This window comes from Pelophylax lessonae (assembly GCF_965119305.1).
Source record: "Pelophylax lessonae genome assembly, chromosome: 8".
In the NCBI taxonomy this organism is placed as follows: domain Eukaryota; kingdom Metazoa; phylum Chordata; class Amphibia; order Anura; family Ranidae; genus Pelophylax; species Pelophylax lessonae.
In genome coordinates, this window is record NC_138775.1 from 277,644,199 (window position 1) to 277,661,749 (window position 17,551).

General features: G+C 49.9%; 1 protein-coding gene across 3 annotated transcripts in view; it reads right to left on the reverse strand.

Moving 5' to 3' along the window:
- The window catches only part of RAVER2 (ribonucleoprotein, PTB binding 2), an 87,217-nt gene extending 70,492 nt beyond the window's left edge, over positions 1-16,725 (reverse strand). For all 3 annotated transcript variants that reach the window (XM_082264998.1, XM_082264999.1, XM_082264997.1), the window contains exon 1: positions 16,477-16,725. In XM_082264998.1, coding sequence (XP_082121124.1) covers positions 16,477-16,659 — 183 coding nt within the window. In that variant the 5' untranslated portion in view covers positions 16,660-16,725. The remainder of the gene's footprint in view (positions 1-16,476) is intronic.
- Positions 16,726-17,551: the final 826 nt, after the last annotated feature.

Consider the following 17,551-nt stretch of genomic DNA (forward strand, 5'->3'; position numbering starts at 1 on the left):
ACATATTGGAATATGAAGGTAAGCATCCTTGATGAAAATCCCCCCTGACAGAGATGCCACCACCATTCGAATGGACTCATTCTGAACTTCTGTACCTGCACAAAGCTGTTTAGCGCCTTGAGGTTCAGGATTGGACGCACTTTGTCTTCCTTCCTGGGGACTGTGAGCGGGTTTGAGTAAAAACCCTGAAAATGTTCTAAAGTCGGAACTGGGACAATCACCCCTTGAAAGAACAGGTCTTATACCGCCCCAAACAGACCCTGTAACCTGTCTGCAGGCAGGCAAAGATTGGAAGGAAAAAAACCTTGGCGGGTGACAAGAGCGAAACTTGATATTGTAACCGGACTGAATAACTTCATGGACCCACTTGTCTTGCACTAGAGGAGGCCACGGGTCCGGAAACCAGCGAAGATGCCCCCCCACCCCTGATACAGGTAAGGGCGCACCTTCACACTGAAGGAGCCTTGTCCGCAGGTCTGGAGAAGCCTGCTCTCGGCTTGCCAGACAAGGTTCATTTGGAGCCGCCAGAGGAGGCCCTGAAAGGGTTTGAGCCCTTGACAGTTGAACTGAGGGCCAAAGAAATAATTTTTATGAGCCAAGGAGGAAGGTCCACGTCTACGAGGTTCTTTACCCTTAGTAGCCTGTGAGACCTTTAATGATGTCATCCAGGGTAGCTCTAAACAGACGATTTCCTTGAAAGGGAAGATCAGTCAAAGCCTTCTTAGAAGTCTGGTCTGCAGACCAGCATTTAAGCCAAAAGACACGCCAAATGACCACCGCCCAAAACAGAAGAGCCATCAGGGGAGAAGCATCCAAGGAGGCATCACAGAAACTGAAACCCCTGGACCAACTGGTCCGCCAGCTCGGCAAAGGCAGGAGGAAGTTGTTCACCCTCCAGGTCACGGCATAGGAGCTTAGCCCACTCGGTCAGAGTTTGTGACACTAGGGAAATGGTAAATACCGGCCTCATTGCCAAACCCACTAATGTGTACATAGCCCCCACCTTCCAGTAAGCCGGTTCCTTAAAGGCCGGGGACTCATGGTTCATTTGTTCAATCTGGAAACCGGCAAGTCCACTACTGTTGGCACAGTCCATTTTTTAAGAAGGGACTCCTCAAAGGGATAATGCCTATAAAAGCGCTTAGGAACCCCATGGTGACGATTTGGTCGTCCCCACTCTTTAGCGACAATTCTGTCAAAATAGGCGAGGGAAAGGAAATACCTTTGCGCTCTGGATGGCTTGCGAGTGCCAAAGGGTACCTGCCCCTTCGTCACAGCTTTAGCCGCGACCTCCATCTTCAGGGTCTCAGGCACCGATGCAATCAGTGCATCTACCAGCGCCTTTTGGTGGGCGATTGCAGACGTGAAGGAATCATCCTCACTATCTGAGGATTCCAGCCGCGCAGACCCAGCAGGGTGACCCAAGTCCACGGTGGCTTTAATCAGATTCAGGATCTGATGAGACAGATGAGGCAGGGGAAGGCGGAGGGGGGCACTTTTTGCTAGCCTGTCACCTGCAAGCAGTCTCCACCCGGTACACAAGGGACTCCAGGACCGCCATGAGTGCATGGATGGATGGCTAAGTCGCGGCTGAACTAGCACAGAGCTGTGGTATGCATGCACACGCTGGCTGGATCTATATTATCCAGTTCGTCGCCCAGTCCAGCACTTGATTGTAGCCCTCACAAGAACAAAATAATAAAAGAGGAAAAAAATTCCATGTAAAAAGAAAAAGTTGTCAGGACCAGAGATCCAAGCAAGGAACTAGGTCCATTCTCATGACTACACAGAAAAAAAAAACGAATACCTATAGCAGGAAGATGGAGTATACCCCCCAGGTACTGCCCCATAGGCGTGTTAAAGCTTTTTCTCTGCCTAGCGTTCTACTCCTGGGGGGGGCAGTATAACTCTACGATCAAGAAGATGAAGAGCTGTGTCCGTCAGTGAACGAAAGAAATAAGAATTTTTTGCTCTAAAATTACATATAGTTAAGACATTAGGGCTGCCACGACGCGTCGACTACTAAAAAATCGTCGACGTGCGTGAAAGGCGTCGACGCGGCAACACGTGACGTCACACGCCCCCTGGCTGGCCGCATCACCGGCTATCCCTGGCTGTGTATATGAGCGCGTATCCCTCCGCTGGGAGCTCGGGGTGCGGAGGTGTATGGCGTTGCTAGGTGGCGCTGTGACTGTGGGAGAGGCGGCAGGAGTGGGACATGCTGGTGTAGGAGGACAGTGAGCGCTGCTGGATGGAGAAGCGGAGGATGGAGTGCCCGGCTCTGCCACCGGGCTGGAAGAAGGAGGTCATTAGGCAGCTCGGGCTGAGCCATGTCTACTACTTCAGGTACCCGGGAACGGGGGGGGGGGGGGGGGGGACACCGAACTTTACACTGACAGGAAGCGACACGAACGTTGAAGCGGTTTACTGATAGCGCTGAGCTGATTGGCTGCTGCTCCTTGTCTCCCTTTACTTATTGGCTGTTGCGGCCTGCGCTGCCAACACAGGAATCCGGATAGCCAAGCCTTCTAGGTTTCCACGATTGGCTGGGTGACTGAATCTGTGCGCTCATTGGCTGCATTTATTCCTACTGTTTTCTGCTTCCCTCGTGATTGGCTGTTTTATCACACAGCTGAGATTGTTAACTTTTTTGAATATGGATGTGGGTGCAAATTCCTCTTCCTGTATTTTGTTTTGGGGCACTTTGTTTTATTTCTATAGTTTTAACTGGGAAGATATGATTTAAATTCCATTAACCACTTCTGGACCGGAAGGATTTGCCCGCTGAATGACCGGGCAGTTTTTTGCGATCGGCACTGCGTTCTTTAACTGACATTTGCGCGGTCGTGCGACGCTGTACCCTAATAAAAATGTCCTCCCCCCCCCCCCCCCCCACAAATAGAGCTTTCTTTTGGTGGTATTTGATCTAGGGCTGCCACGACACGTCGGAGGGAGGGGGGGCTTACTAAGGGGTCTGTACTAGGTGGGAGGGCTTACTGAGGGATCTGTACTGTGAGGGGGGGGCTTACTAAGTGGTCTGTACTAGGTGGGAGGGCATACTGTGGGGTCTGTACTGGGAGGGGGGGGCTTACTAAGTGGGAGGGCATACTGTGGGGTCTGTACTGGGAGGGGGGGCTTACTAAGTGGTCTGTACTAGGTGGGAGGGCTTACTGTGGGGTCTGTACTGGGAGGGGGGCTTACTAAGTGGTCTGTACTAGGTGGGAGGGCTTACTGTGGGGTCTGTACTGTGAGGGGGGCTTAATAAGTGGTCTGTACTAGGTGGGAGGGCATACTGTGGGGTCTGTACTGGGAGGGGGGGGCTTACTAAGTGGTCTGTACTAGGTGGGAGGGCTTACTGTGGGGTCTGTACTGGGAGGGGGGCTTACTAAGTGGTCTGTACAGGGAGGGGGCTTACTGAGGGGTCTGTATTAATTACAGGATTAATTAGCTAATCAAAAAAAACAAAATAAAAATAATCGATAGATTAGTCAACAGACAAATTAATCGTTAGTTGCAGCCCTAGAAGACATCCTAGATAATAAAAACGGTGGATGTTGCATTATTTGCACAGCGTTTTTTGGAAAAAAAAAAAAAAAAACACATACACTTTAATGAATTTTAGTGAACACAAACACAATACCCAATTATTTGTTAAAACATAAAGATGTTACGCCGAGTAAAAAGCAATCATGTCACGCTTTAAAATTTCAAACACCCCTGGAACAGCTACAGTACATTAAATTCTCCATAGGCAAAGCTTTAAAGGTTTTTACAGAATACCAGCTTAGAGTTACACAGGAGGTCTGCAGCTACAATTATTGCTCTTGCATTTGCAGTGATATTTCACGTGTGGTGCGGTCGCCTTCAAAATTTTTATTTTTACAATGTACACCAATTTTGTTCACTTTTATTGCTATCACAGGGGATGAACAACATCCCTTTATGATAGCATAGGCAAGTGACAGGACTTCTGAGACATTTGGAGTCTGAGATCTCTGATCTCTCCTCTGGCCTCCAAAGCACTGAACAGAGATCGGACTGATCTGCTGCTTCATATGCTGGTTAATAGTTTACAAAAAAAGAAAAGAAAATGAAACTGGAAGTGACAAAATCCTCATCCCTTTGAGTGTCTGACGTCTTACAGTGGTAGAAACAAGATCAGTTCCTCTCACTGCGTCTGATGCTGCTGGTCGCATCCTTACCAGGCCCCCCAATCACTCATTGAAAACCCAGTAAATGTGGCAGCAGGAGAGAGGGACCCCCATCCACCGTCTGTAAAAGTAATTCTGTAGTTGTACTAGGACGTATACATACACATATTGTGGTATTGCAGAGGTTAAAATATATTTCAAGAGGAAGTTAAGCCAAAACATTTTTCATCCTGTTTTGGATAAAGCCAGAAAGGGTTAAAGTATTTTTAGGCTTTTATTGCTGTCCATATCCCTGTTAAGAGAGATTCACCTTTTTTTGTATCTCCAAAGCAGTTGTTACATGGAAAGAAAGTGAGGGGCTATCCAAAATTTGACAGCTGACACCTGAACCCGAGGTGAAGTGAAACGCCCTAACTGGGCGCGCTCTGCACGCCGCAGACCTCAGGGGCGCGCTCTGCACAGTGTGCAACATTAACTCCCTCAAAGCTTCCTTACATCTCTACTTTCTCCTATCTATCCCTATGCAGGCAACTCGCTCTATTACCCGTGTATTTGCCTTTGTAGGGAGATTGCTCTCAGATTCTGGAGAGCTGTCCACGCCGTACCCACTGTTAAGGATCTGTTACAGCCTGAAGCCTCTGAAAGAAAAGCGGTCCCATGTAAACACAGAAAGCTGCTGCTGATTAGAGCCGGAGGTGGCAGGATGGAGTTCTGCCACGATCTGGCTGCAAAAGTGGGTGGCAGGACCACATGACAAGGGCTGGTGGGCCATATTTGGCCTGCGGGCCTTGCGTTTGATAGATGTGCCTTAGATCAGTGGTCCTCAACCCTGGTCCTCAGGGCCCACTAACAGGCCAGGTTTGCAAGATAACTGAAATACATCCCAGGTGATATAATTTGCTGCTCAGTGATTGCAGTACTCTAGTCTGCATCTCCCCAAGGTAATACTTAAAATCTGGCCTGTTAGTGGGCCCTGGGGACCGGAGTTGAGGACCACTGCCTTAGATGATTAAACATTTCTCCCCCCCCTCCCTCGGCTTGACACTGAAAGCTGCAATAGTGAGATTTCTGGAATTTTTAGTAGTTTAAGTAGTCTCTGTCCATTTCCAAAAAGAGCACATATAGTATCTCACAAAAGTGAGTACACCCCTCACGTTTTTGTAAATATTTTATTATACCTTTTCATGTGACAACACGAAGAAGAAATGACACTTTGCTACAATGTAAAGTAGTGAGTGTACAGCTTGTATAACAGTGTAAATTTGCTGTCCCCTCAAAATAACTCAACACACAGCTATTAATGTCTAAACCAATGGCAACAAAAGTGAGTACACCCCTAAGTGAAAATGTCCAAATTAGGCCCAATTAGCAATTTTCCCTCCCCTGTGTCATGCGACTCGTTAGTGTTACAAGTTCTCAGGTGTGAATGGAGAGCAGGTGTGTTACATTTGGTGTTATCGCTCTCACTCTCTCATACTGGTCACTGGAAGTTCAACATGGCACCTCATGGCAAAGAACTCTGAGGATCTGAAAAAAAAAAAAAAAAAAAAAAAAAAAAGAATTGTGCTACATAAAGATGGCCTAGGCTATAAAACGATTGCCCAGACTCTGAAACTGAGCTGCAGCACGGTGGCCAAGCCCATACAGCAGTTTTAACAGGATAGGTTCCACTCAGAACAGGCCTCGCCATGATCAACCAAAGAAGTTGAGTGCACGTGCTCAGCATCATATCCAGAGGTTGTCTTTAGGAAATAGAATTCCGAGTGCTGCCAGAAATTGCTGCAGAGGTTGAAGGGGTGGGGGGTCAGCCTGTCAGTGCTCAGACCATACGCCGCACACTGCATCAAATTGGTCTGCATGGCTGTCGTCCCAGAAGGAAGCCTCTTCTAAAGATGATGCACAAGAAAGCCCACAAACAGTTTGCTGAAGACAAGCAGACTAAGGACATGGATTACTGGAACCATGTCTTGTGGTCTGCTGAGACCAAATAAATGTATTTTGTTCAAATGGTGTCAAGTTTGTGTGGCGGCAATGAGGTGAGGATTACAAAAACAAGCGTGTCTTGCCTACAGTCAAGCATGGTGGTGGGAGTGTCATGGTCTGGGGCTGTATGAGTGCTGCCAGCACTGGGGAGCTACAGTTCATTGAGGGAACCATGAATGCCAGCATGTACTGTGACATACTGAAGCGGAGCATGATCCCCTCCCTTCAGAGACTGGGCCGCAGGGCAGTATTCCAACATGATAACGACCCCAAAACACACCTCTAAGGCGACCACTGCCTTGCTAAAGAAGCTGAGGGTAAAGGTGATGGACTGGCCAAGCATGTCTCCAGACCTAAGCCCTATTGAGCATTTGTGAGGCGATACGCAGGGGGTGTCGATGAAATGTTAACGACACCCCCAGTTTGATCGCATATCGCAGTGCGATCTGACAGTTCGCACAGGATCGGATCGCACAAGTGTGAACCACTGTGCGATCCGATCCGGATGCGGCTGAAAAAATGCCTCATGTGCGTGTTTGGTGCGGGTGCAGTGCGAATTTAGCCATACAAAGTGTATGGCTGAATTCGCACTGCACATCCGATCGCATGTAATGAAGGAGCAGTGCGCTCCGATATTACATGTGATCGCTGCACACGCGAAGTGTGAGCCGGCACTAAAATAGAATGGTTGTTGCAGCTGAGTGCAAGTAGGAGGAGTGGTGGATGTGAAGATCTTACCATTTACGTCCTTCAAAAAATAAAAACTCCAGCACCTTCCAGGTGGTCCCCGGGTTACAAAGCTCCGACTTACAAATGACTCCTACTTACAAACGGAGGGAGACAACAGGAAGTGAGAGGAAATTTCCCCCTAGGAAGAGAAATTCACTCTTTTAAGTGGTATGTGAAAAAGGTGTCTCCACTGAAGCTTTATCATCAATCCTTGTTTCCACAACAGCCCAAAATTTTTAAAATCGAATTATCACAGGGGGCAGAAAGTGAGGTGAAATCTTCTGAACAGGGACACAGACTGCAAAACAAAGTGTTTCCCTTCCCTATTCTATCCAAAAAAAATTAAAACATTTTTTTTTGGTTGGAGCTACACCTCATGTACCTGTTCAGACTTGCATACAAATTCAAATTAAGAACAAACCCACAGTCCCTATCTTGTTTGTAACCCGGGGACCGCCTGTATTTAACTTGCCAACTACCATGTAACCCAAAATGGAGTTGAAGCTAAAAGAAAAAGCTTTGTACATAAGAACTCTCAAAATACCAAAAAGGATTTCTGTCCCTAATGCTGCAGAACGGATTAGCAAGTTATTCCGTTTAATTTCCTCCTCACTAAAAGCATTTTACACTGGTAACATAAAAAGGAAGGAAGACGCCAGCATCTTTTCACAAGATTTCGGCTATTCAGCATTTCCTGGGATCCTGTCAGCAGGAGGATGGGTCACTCCCTTCACTACAGAGGTGAAAGGAAGGCAAGCATACCAACTATTTTTTCCTCCACTGGTTCTTTTTTTGCAATTTTAGGCAGCTTTTAAAATGTCACTAAAAAAGGTAAAACTTTTTTTTTTTTTTTTTCCAAATTATGTCTCATTGGGGAGATTTCTCTTCATTTCCAGTCCCAAAGCCAAAACAGGAAGTGAGTGGAAATTCCCTCCTAAGTGAGAGAAGTGGTGTCACCAGAACTAGTGTCCCCATTGGAAGATTTCCCCTCTATTCCGGTTCTGGGGTCAACCCAAAATGTGGGATCTTTTTCCAAATATAATGGTAAAATTATCAAATTCGGTGAATCTCAAACAGGGGCACAGACAGCAATCAAAACCTAACAAGAGTTCTAATGTCTAATGTCTGGCTACTGCCAGTTAACTCCTTTCCTTATGCTTGAGAGCACAGTGAGGGGAGGTGAGAGAGCCGACAACCACAATTTTGTTTACCGTAGGTGTTGCATGACTGAGCAATTGTCGCTCAAAGAGTGACAGCATTGAAAGCTGAAAATTGGCCAGGGCAGGAAGTTGGTAAAAGTGCCTAGTATGCAAGTAGTTAAAGGCCCTTTCACATTTGTGAGACCTTAAAGCGGAGTTCCACCCAAAAGTGGAACTTCCGCTCTTTTGTTTCCTCCCCCCCCCCCCCCTCCGGTGTCACATTTGGCAACTTTCAGGGGGAGGAGGGGGGGGGGGGGGGGGGGAAGGGGTACCTGTTTTTGACAGGTACCCTTCCCCACTTCCGGGATACAGCGCCGCCCCTCGGAAGTTCAGCCCCCTCCTCCGCTGAGCCAATAGAAATGCGCAGCGCGCTTCGTGCATGCGCAGTAGGGACTCACCTGTGAAGTCGCATGGCTTCACTGCCGGGTTCCCCTACCGGCAATGGCGGAGGCAGCACCCGACAGTCGATAGAAACATTGGCTGCTGTGCCGACATCGCTGGACTCCAGGACGGGTAAGTGTCCTAATAAAAGTCAGCAGCTACAGTATGTGTAGCTGCTGACCTAATTTTTGGAGGGGGTGGAGGGGGAGGCGGAACTCCGCTTTAAAGTCGCGCAATTATAATTGGACTTGAAGCAATGCCTGTGCAATCTTGGTCTATGGACCTCAAATTGCATCAAAGTCAAGCCAAAGTAGTGCAGGGACTACTTTGAAGTCTCACAGATATGAACGGTACTCATTGTAAATCATGGAGTACGACTTGTCATGCGACTTTACAGTCCCAAGTTGCAGAAGTGTGAAAGGGGCCTAAATCCTGGGACAAAGGAGTCGGGGGAGTGGGCAGTGCCGAGCCGAGCCACACACAGCCCAGTTTGATATAAAGCCTGATTATCTGCCCCCATAGCAAGCAGCTTGCTATGTGGGTAGACACAGAAGAGGAGGAGCCAAGATCGCCGGCGGGGGATCGGAGAAGAGGAGGTTTGTGGCAGCTCTGGGCAAAGCCATTATACAATATTTGTTATTTTAAATAAAAGAAAACAGCTTCTTTCAATATTAGGAAGTTTCCTGGACTACTTAATAAAAGTAAGTTATATTTTTCAAAAATTAACTTTGAAATCGAGCAAAAAAAAAAAAAACCAGACCAGCAGCTTTAGCCCCCGTTCGCACTGGTGCAACCTGTAATGTGCTTTGACAGATCAAATTCGCATTACAAGTTGCATCCTGACTATGGAACTGTTCATATCGGTGTGTCTCTGGCTTTTATACCGATTTTGTGCTATTTTTTGGTGATTTCATGTGCGACTTGCATTGAGCTCTGTGCATGACGATGCAAACAGGTCAGCAAGCCCACAAAAAAATAAAAATAAAAATCGCACTGACCGGCAGCTGAAGTAGCACGATTTCAAAGCTGCATTTGGTGAGAACTTAGGGTCTCATATCCACGATTTGTGCATTTGACGCAGCCCATTCATTTGAATGGGCTGCCGTGCCTGTTTCTGCAAAAAAAAAAAATAAAATAAAATAGGTGCACGCAGCCGCAGGGAAACTGCATGGACTTTTTGTACACGCACTGCGATTTCACGTGAGCAGGGATGCCATTCATGAATGACAGCCCAGAGCATTCATGCAGAGCAGTGCTATTCCCGCAGCCACATGCAGAGATGTGAACGTAGTGAATGTAGAATTTGGGAACAAATTAGTCCAGTCTCAGAGCTAAATGCATGAGCATCCAATGACAGCACCAAATAAGGTTCAGAATTCGTAGCCACCTTAAAGTGTTAAAAAGGTAAAAAAAATTTCCCCATTTAAATAATAAACATGTTCTACTATCCCACTCTATGCAATAGTATTGAGCACAGAGCGGCCCCAAACTTCCTCTTCCAGGTTCCCCCGCTGGGGCTCCTGGCTGCTCCTCTTCTCCGTGTGCCCTCCCCAAGCTTCTTGCTATGGAGGCACACATGCGTGCTTGCTCCTGAGCTGTGTACCTATTAAACAGTTCTCCATAGACAGACACAGCGGGGCACGGCCCTGCCCACCCCCCCCCCCCCCCCGCTACCTCAAAGCATTTGATTGACTACCTGAGTCCCTGCGTAGACAGGAGAGAAGAGATCCAGCCGTGCACAGTGCTGGATCAATTGAGGACCCAGCTAAGTATTTAGAGGGGGGGGGGGGCATATTAACCACTTCAGCTCCGGAAGGTTTTACCCCCGCAATGACCAGGCCTTTTTTTGCAACTCAGGACTGCGTTACTGTAACAATTTCGCGGTTTTGCGACGCTGTACCCAAATACAATTGATGTCCTTTTTTTTTTTCCCACAAGTAGAGCTTTCTTTTGGTGGTATTTGATTATCTTTGCGGTTTTTAGATTTAAACAAAAGAAAAAAGTGAAAATTTTGAAAAAAACAAAAAAAAAAAAAAAACATTTTTACTTTCTGCTATAAAACATTCTAAATAAAAAAACATTTTTAAAATGTTTTTTTCAGTTTAGGGCAATTTGCATTCTGCTAAAAATATTTTTGGTAAAAAAAAAAAAAAATCCCAAAAAGCATATTTTAATTGGTTTGTACAAAATTTATAGCGTTTACAAACTATGGGATAGATTTTTGGACTTAAGGTTTTTATTAGTGATGGCAGCGATCAGCCATTTATAGCGGGACTGCAACATTGGGGCAAACAAATTTGACACTTAAGGCCCGTACACACGTACCGATTGTCGGCCGACGACCGATCGGCCGATTGTAGGCTTGTTAGTATGATGCTTCCGACAGCGCACTTTTGGCCGAACAGAATCTGTCGTGCAAGCATTAAAATTTTTGTATGCCGACACCAGAACGGCCGATTGTCGGTCAGTACAGAATTCGGCCGACAAACAGATTTGCAAGACTGGGCATGCTCAGAAAAGAAAAAAAACACACGGAAAGTTAACCATCACATGACATCACTTCTGCAGTCGGTTGGCCGACAAAATTCGCGTGCAGTCTTTTGCAGTTTTCAAACACGACAGCCCTGGACAAAAGACGGCCGATCGTTCTGGCAACGATCGGTACGTGTGTACGGGGCTTAAATGACACTTTGGGGACCAGTGACCTTAATACAGTAATCTGTGCTAAATAATATGCACTGTTACTGTATGCCACTGGCAGGGAAGGGGTTAATACTGGGGGTGATCAAGGGATTAAGTAAGCCTAATTGTGCTTACTAACTGTGGGGGGGGGGGGGGGAAGGGCTCTGTGACAGGCACACAGATCGGAGTTTAAGCTTAGCTGAGACACATGATCTCTCTGTGTCTGACAGGAGAGCCGCCTGCTTTGTTTTCATAGGCAGGCGGCTCGCCTATCAGTTTCCCAGAAGATCACGGGAGGCCGGCGGCAATCAAGCTCGCTCCTCCCGCTGTGTCTAATCACAGCGGCAGAGCGTACCGCCGAGACAGCGTGCATGTAATCGCGTAGATAGCATTGGTCTCCAAACTTTCTAAGCAAAGGGCCAGATTACAGTCCTACAGACTTTAGAGAGCCTGACTCAGGCAAGTGGGAGTTGAACATGTTCTGGTGCAAGAGAGTAAAGAAATGGAGGAATGGTGCCCCACCACCCTTGGTGCCCAGAGGAGGAATGGTGCCCCATCCTTGGTGCCCCATGGGCCAGATTAAGGCAAGCAAAGGGCCACATCTGGCCCCCGGGCCATAGCTTGGAGACCACTGCTCTATTGTGCGTTTGTCGCAATCCAGAGCACTAAGTGTCATTCCTGTCTGCTGTCTTTCTCCTCTGCCAACAACATGAATCGCCTCCGACATGTTTTCCTGACACCAAGAGAAGAAATGGTGACTGGAAAGAGCTCCAGCTGATTGATGGCCTCAGCTGTGTGCGCAAAGGGGGGGGGGGTGTCTTTTCTCCAATCAGCTCTCTCCTCACTGAGCTCTTCAGCTCTCTGCCTCATTTATACTGAATGCTCGGACAAGCTTTAGGCCCCTTTCACACTTGTGCGACTTGTCATGCGATTTGGTACTGCAAAATCACATGAAAAGTCATTCATTATTTCCAATGAGCCCCATTCATATCTGTGCGACTTCAAGTCGAACCAACTTCAAAGTAGTCCCTGCACTACTTTAGGCATGATTTTGAGGCATTTTGAGGAAAAGACAAGTTGCAGGGACAAGTAGGGATGCACCGAGCCGACTTTTTTGGACCCGATACAGATATCTGGCGTTGTGAAATCGCCGATACCGGAACCGATCCGGAGCTACACACAAAGCAAGCGGCTGCAGTACAGAGCAAAACCGCTGCTTCATGTGTACGGCTCCTCCATTCACAGGCGGAGTGATATCAGATAATACTACTGCACCTAGTAAGGGATGGCTGAGCCGTTACCAAGCAAAAACCGGATCGGCCAGTGGATCGGTCAATGTTACCGATCCCCCCGATCCATCTAAAATGGCCATATCGGCGCCGATATCCGATCCAGATATCGGATCGGTGCATCCCTTATTATAAGCCCACTCAAACCCGTATCAAAAATCGCTGTAAATCGTGCGAATTTGAAGTCGCACAAGTGTGAAAGGGGCCTTATAGATTCTTGACTTTGAACAACTGTAGAGAAGAGAAGACTGCAGATAAACAGGTACAACTTATGCCCCGTACACACGTGCAGATTATCTGAAGACTTTTGTCTTCAGATTTACCTTTTCTATGTAGTGCAAGGGCCTGCCGGATTGCATACAAATTGAAAGCGTTTAGGTTTGACCTCATATTATATGGTTTTGGCAAGTCTGCAGATAATCTGCACGTGTGTACGGGGCATTACACAGGATATAGGTTTCCTCTCACCTGAGGCCAGTCACTTCTCTATATGGAAGGGCTTACAACCACATTTTGGCTGTAGAACCACTTTATACACGGTGCTCCCAGTCCTGCCAAAGGCTTACCATTACAAAGAAAAATTATTTTTGGAAACAAAAAAATGCTTAAATATTAACTTTTTATTCTACTAATAAAATTCAGATCAGTATTACTGCCTGGTGTGTTTTCTGATTCATGAATATACAATAACTCAAATGAATTAGTGTCATGTAGACCTGTCATTGCACAGCATTCATGGATGTATATTCTGCTGATGCAAACACTTTTCTCACACAAAGTGAATAAAGAAAAATGATGGGATTGGCCTCTCATCAACCTTCCCAGAACTACTAAACAAATATCAAACACTTCATGGATTCTGACAGCTCCAGATATATTGCATGTCCTGGTAAATAAAGTCAACAGAGCCAGGAAAGCGGGAGGATTTTCCACTGTAGAGAAGTTTCCTCCCTTCTATGTCAATGAGCAGAGACAGCTCAGTTCTAGCAGAGCTCATAGGCAGAGCTCATATAGAACTCCTCTGCCTGGCACACAAATCCCAGAGACTCAGCACAGGAAGCCAAGCAGCCAAAATGTTCCTCACCAGAATCATTTATCTGCGTTGGCTGCAGCACCCGGAGAGTGAAATCCAATTAAGAATTTCTCCTCCTGCTATATTAGGAAGAACAATAGTGACAGATAAAAGCACAATGAAGGAAGTTGTTACAGCAGTGATCTTTGCCTTTGGCATCCTGGCAAATACTACAGAGAGGACAGATTCCTCCATCCACACAAAGCAAGGTAATTGGAGGAATCCCCAAGCAGGACATTGCACTCTGACAGCAGGACTTGTCACCCCCCCAGAAAACACTGATCAGCAGTCGCTGCAGCTGATCGGCAAAATTTTTCCAGGATGTCCAAATCATCCAGGGGACCACCGCCTCTATGGGGCCCCTCATGGATGGGACCATTGTCTCTTTGGGGTCCCCAGTGAACAGAAAGTAGATACCAGGACTCTCAAGGAACAGTCACTTCTCTAGAAACGTCATTCACATAACAGAATACCCTTCATTAGAAGAGTCAGCCATAGGACCCCCAGTTAGGGGACAGTCAAGTCTGGGGGGCCTCAGTCAGGGACAAGATGAATTTGTGACACTCAAAGGATAAAGAGCAGCCACAGTTCTCACACCTTGTTCAGGGAACACTTGCTGATAGGACACCCAGTCACCCCTCTGGACCCCTCAATGAGGGGGCAGGTGCCCCTCTGACATTCACACACAGGGGAAACCAGTCCCTTTAGCACCTGAGGGGGACAATCGCCATCACCCCCTGGAGGCCCACCCAGGGAAGAGCAGTCACCCCCTCCAGGGACTCCACTCAGGGGACAGCCACCATTCCCCCCCCAGTACCACCACCTAGGGAACAGCCACTATTCCCCCAGAACCCCAATGTAGGGCAAACCCTCTACGCCCCCCCCACTCAGGGGAAAAGCCTCCATGCCCACCCCCTTCCCCGAACCCCAATTTAGGGGCACAGCCCCCATAACCCTCCAAAACACACTCAGAGGCACAGCCTCCAACCTCCCCCCTCGAAAACCCCCACCTGGGGGACAGCCTCCTACCCCCCCCCCACTCAAAGCACAGCCTCCATACACCCCCACTCCAAGACCCCCAACTCAGAGCAGAGCCTCCGTATCCCCCCCCCACTCCAGGACCCCCAACTCAGAGCACAGCCTCCGTATCCCCCCCCCCCCACAACTCAGAGCACAGCCTCCGTATTCTCCCCCACTTCAGGACCCCCACCCCAGAGCACAGCCTCCGTACCCCCCCCCCCACAACTCCAGGACCCCCAACTCAGAGCACAGCCTCCATACCCCCCCCCACACTCCAGGACCCCCAACTCAGAGCCCAGCCTCCGTACCCCCCCCACAACTCCAGGACCCCCAACTCAGAGCCCAGCCTCCGTACCCCCCCCCCACAACTCCAGGACCCCCAACTCAGAGCACAGCCTCCGTACCCCCCCCCACACTCCAGGACCCCCAACTCAGAGCACAGCCTCCTTACCCCCCCCCCCCACACTCCAGGACCCCCAACTCAGAGCACAGCCTCCTTACCCCCCCCCCCCAACTCAGAGCACAGCCTCCTTAACCCCCCCCCCCCCACACTCCAGGACCCCCAACTCAGAGCACAGCCTCCTTACCCCCCCCCCCCACACTCCAGGACCCCCAACTCAGAGCACAGCCTCCGTACCCCCCCCCCCACACTCCAGGACCCCCAACTCAGAGCACAGCCTCCGTACCCCCCCCCCCACACTCCAGGACCCCCAACTCAGAGCACAGCCTCCGTATTCTCCCCCACTTCAGGACCCCCACCCCAGAGCACAGCCTCCGTACCCCCCCCCCCCACAACTCCAGGACCCCCAACTCAGAGCACAGCCTCCTTACCCCCCCCCCCACAACTCCAGGACCCCCAACTCAGAGCCCAGCCTCCGTACCCCCCCCACAACTCCAGGACCCCCAACTCAGAGCACAGCCTCCGTACCCCCCCCCCACACTCCAGGACCCCCAACTCAGAGCACAGCCTCCGTACCCCCCCCCCCACACTCCAGGACCCCCAACTCAGAGCACAGCCTCCTTACCCCCCCCCCCCACACTCCAGGACCCCCAACTCAGAGCACAGCCTCCTTACCCCCCCCCCCCCAACTCAGAGCACAGCCTCCTTACCCCCCCCCCCCCCACACTCCAGGACCCCCAACTCAGAGCACAGCCTCCTTACCCCCCCCCCCCCACACTCCAGGACCCCCAACTCAGAGCACAGCCTCCGTACCCCCCCCCCCCACACTCCAGGACCCCCAACTCAGAGCACAGCCTCCGTATTCTCCCCCACTTCAGGACCCCCACCCCAGAGCACAGCCTCCGTACCCCCCCCCCCCACAACTCCAGGACCCCCAACTCAGAGCACAGCCTCCTTACCCCCCCCCCCACAACTCCAGGACCCCCAACTCAGAGCCCAGCCTCCGTACCCCCCCCACAACTCCAGGACCCCCAACTCAGAGCACAGCCTCCGTACCCCCCCCCCACACTCCAGGACCCCCAACTCAGAGCACAGCCTCCGTACCCCCCCCCCACACTCCAGGACCCCCAACTCAGAGCACAGCCTCCGTACCCCCCCCCCACACTCCAGGACCCCCAACTCAGAGCACAGCCTCCATACCCCCCCCCCCACACTCCAGGACCCCCAACTCAGAGCACAGCCTCCATACCCCCCCCCCACACTCCAGGACCCCCAACTCAGAGCACAGCCTCCGTACCCCCCCCACACTCCAGGACCCCCAACTCAGAGCACAGCCTCCATACCCCCCCCCCCCACTTCAGGACCCCCAACTCAGAGCACAGCCTCCCCTCCATACCCCCCTCCCCTCAGAGCACAGCCTCATATCCTCCCCCCCCTCACTCAGGGGTCGGTCAGTCACTCCTCGGGGGCCCCTCTCGCAGAGTCCTCTCTCCGGTCCCCTGACTCAGATCCCAGCCCCCCCTCAGTGATGGGACAATCACCCCCCCCGGCCTCACACTCCTCCAATCACCTGGCTACAGCAGTCGGGCGGCAGGTTCCTGACGAGGATCTTCCTCCGGTTCTCCAGCTCCCAGCGAGTCTCCTCCAGCCTCCTCTTCATCTCCCCGGGATCCAGTGCCGGCACCCCGGGGGGGCCATAGCCCCCCAGCCCCGCGGGAGAGCGGAGGGGGAGCCCGGTGCCCAGCGCCGCCATTTTGCTGCGACTTACTCGGTGTGAGTGAGTGCGGTGTGTGAGCAGAGGGAGGCCACGCCCATATCCCCGCCCCTCTCTCCTCCTTCCGTCCCGCCTGTCACTCAGGGCCAGGCTCCCCTCACCTGGGATCCCCTAACTGGCTCCTCCTCCTCACACGGCTTCCCGCCTCAACTGAGATCTGGCATGGCTCCTCCCCTGTGTGACGTCACTAAGTCACTATGTACACAGCAGCTGCTCCTTCATGAGTCCTGTGAGGGCAACACTCACCTTAATAATTCATAAACATTCCATGTCTCTTCCCAGAGGGAATGATAAATATACAAAGAGCACTGAGGGTCATTCTACTTTAGTATATATATATATATATAATATCCTCTATATGTCCCGTACTGAGGGAGAAAAGTCCATTCACAGACCACAGCACCCATATGGATGAGGCCTAGCATGAATAAATCTGTCATTACCTTCCACACAGGTGTCGCTTCTGTACACCTCTGCTCCGTATACAGTATATACACTCACCGGCCACTATATTAGGTACACCTCTGCTCCGTATACAGTATATACACTCACCGGCCACTGTATTAGGTACACCTCTGCTCCGTATACAGTATATACACTCACCGGCCACTATATTAGGTACACCTCTGCTCCGTATACAGTATATACACTCATCGGCCACGTTATTAGGTACACCTCTGCTCTGTATACAGTATATACACTCACAGGCCACTATATTAGGTACACCTCTGCTCCGTATACAGTATATACACTCACCGGCCACGTTATTAGGTACACCTCTGCTCTGTATACAGTATATACACTCACCGGCCACTATATTAGGTACACCTCTGCTCCGTATACAGTATATACACTCATCGGCCACGTTATA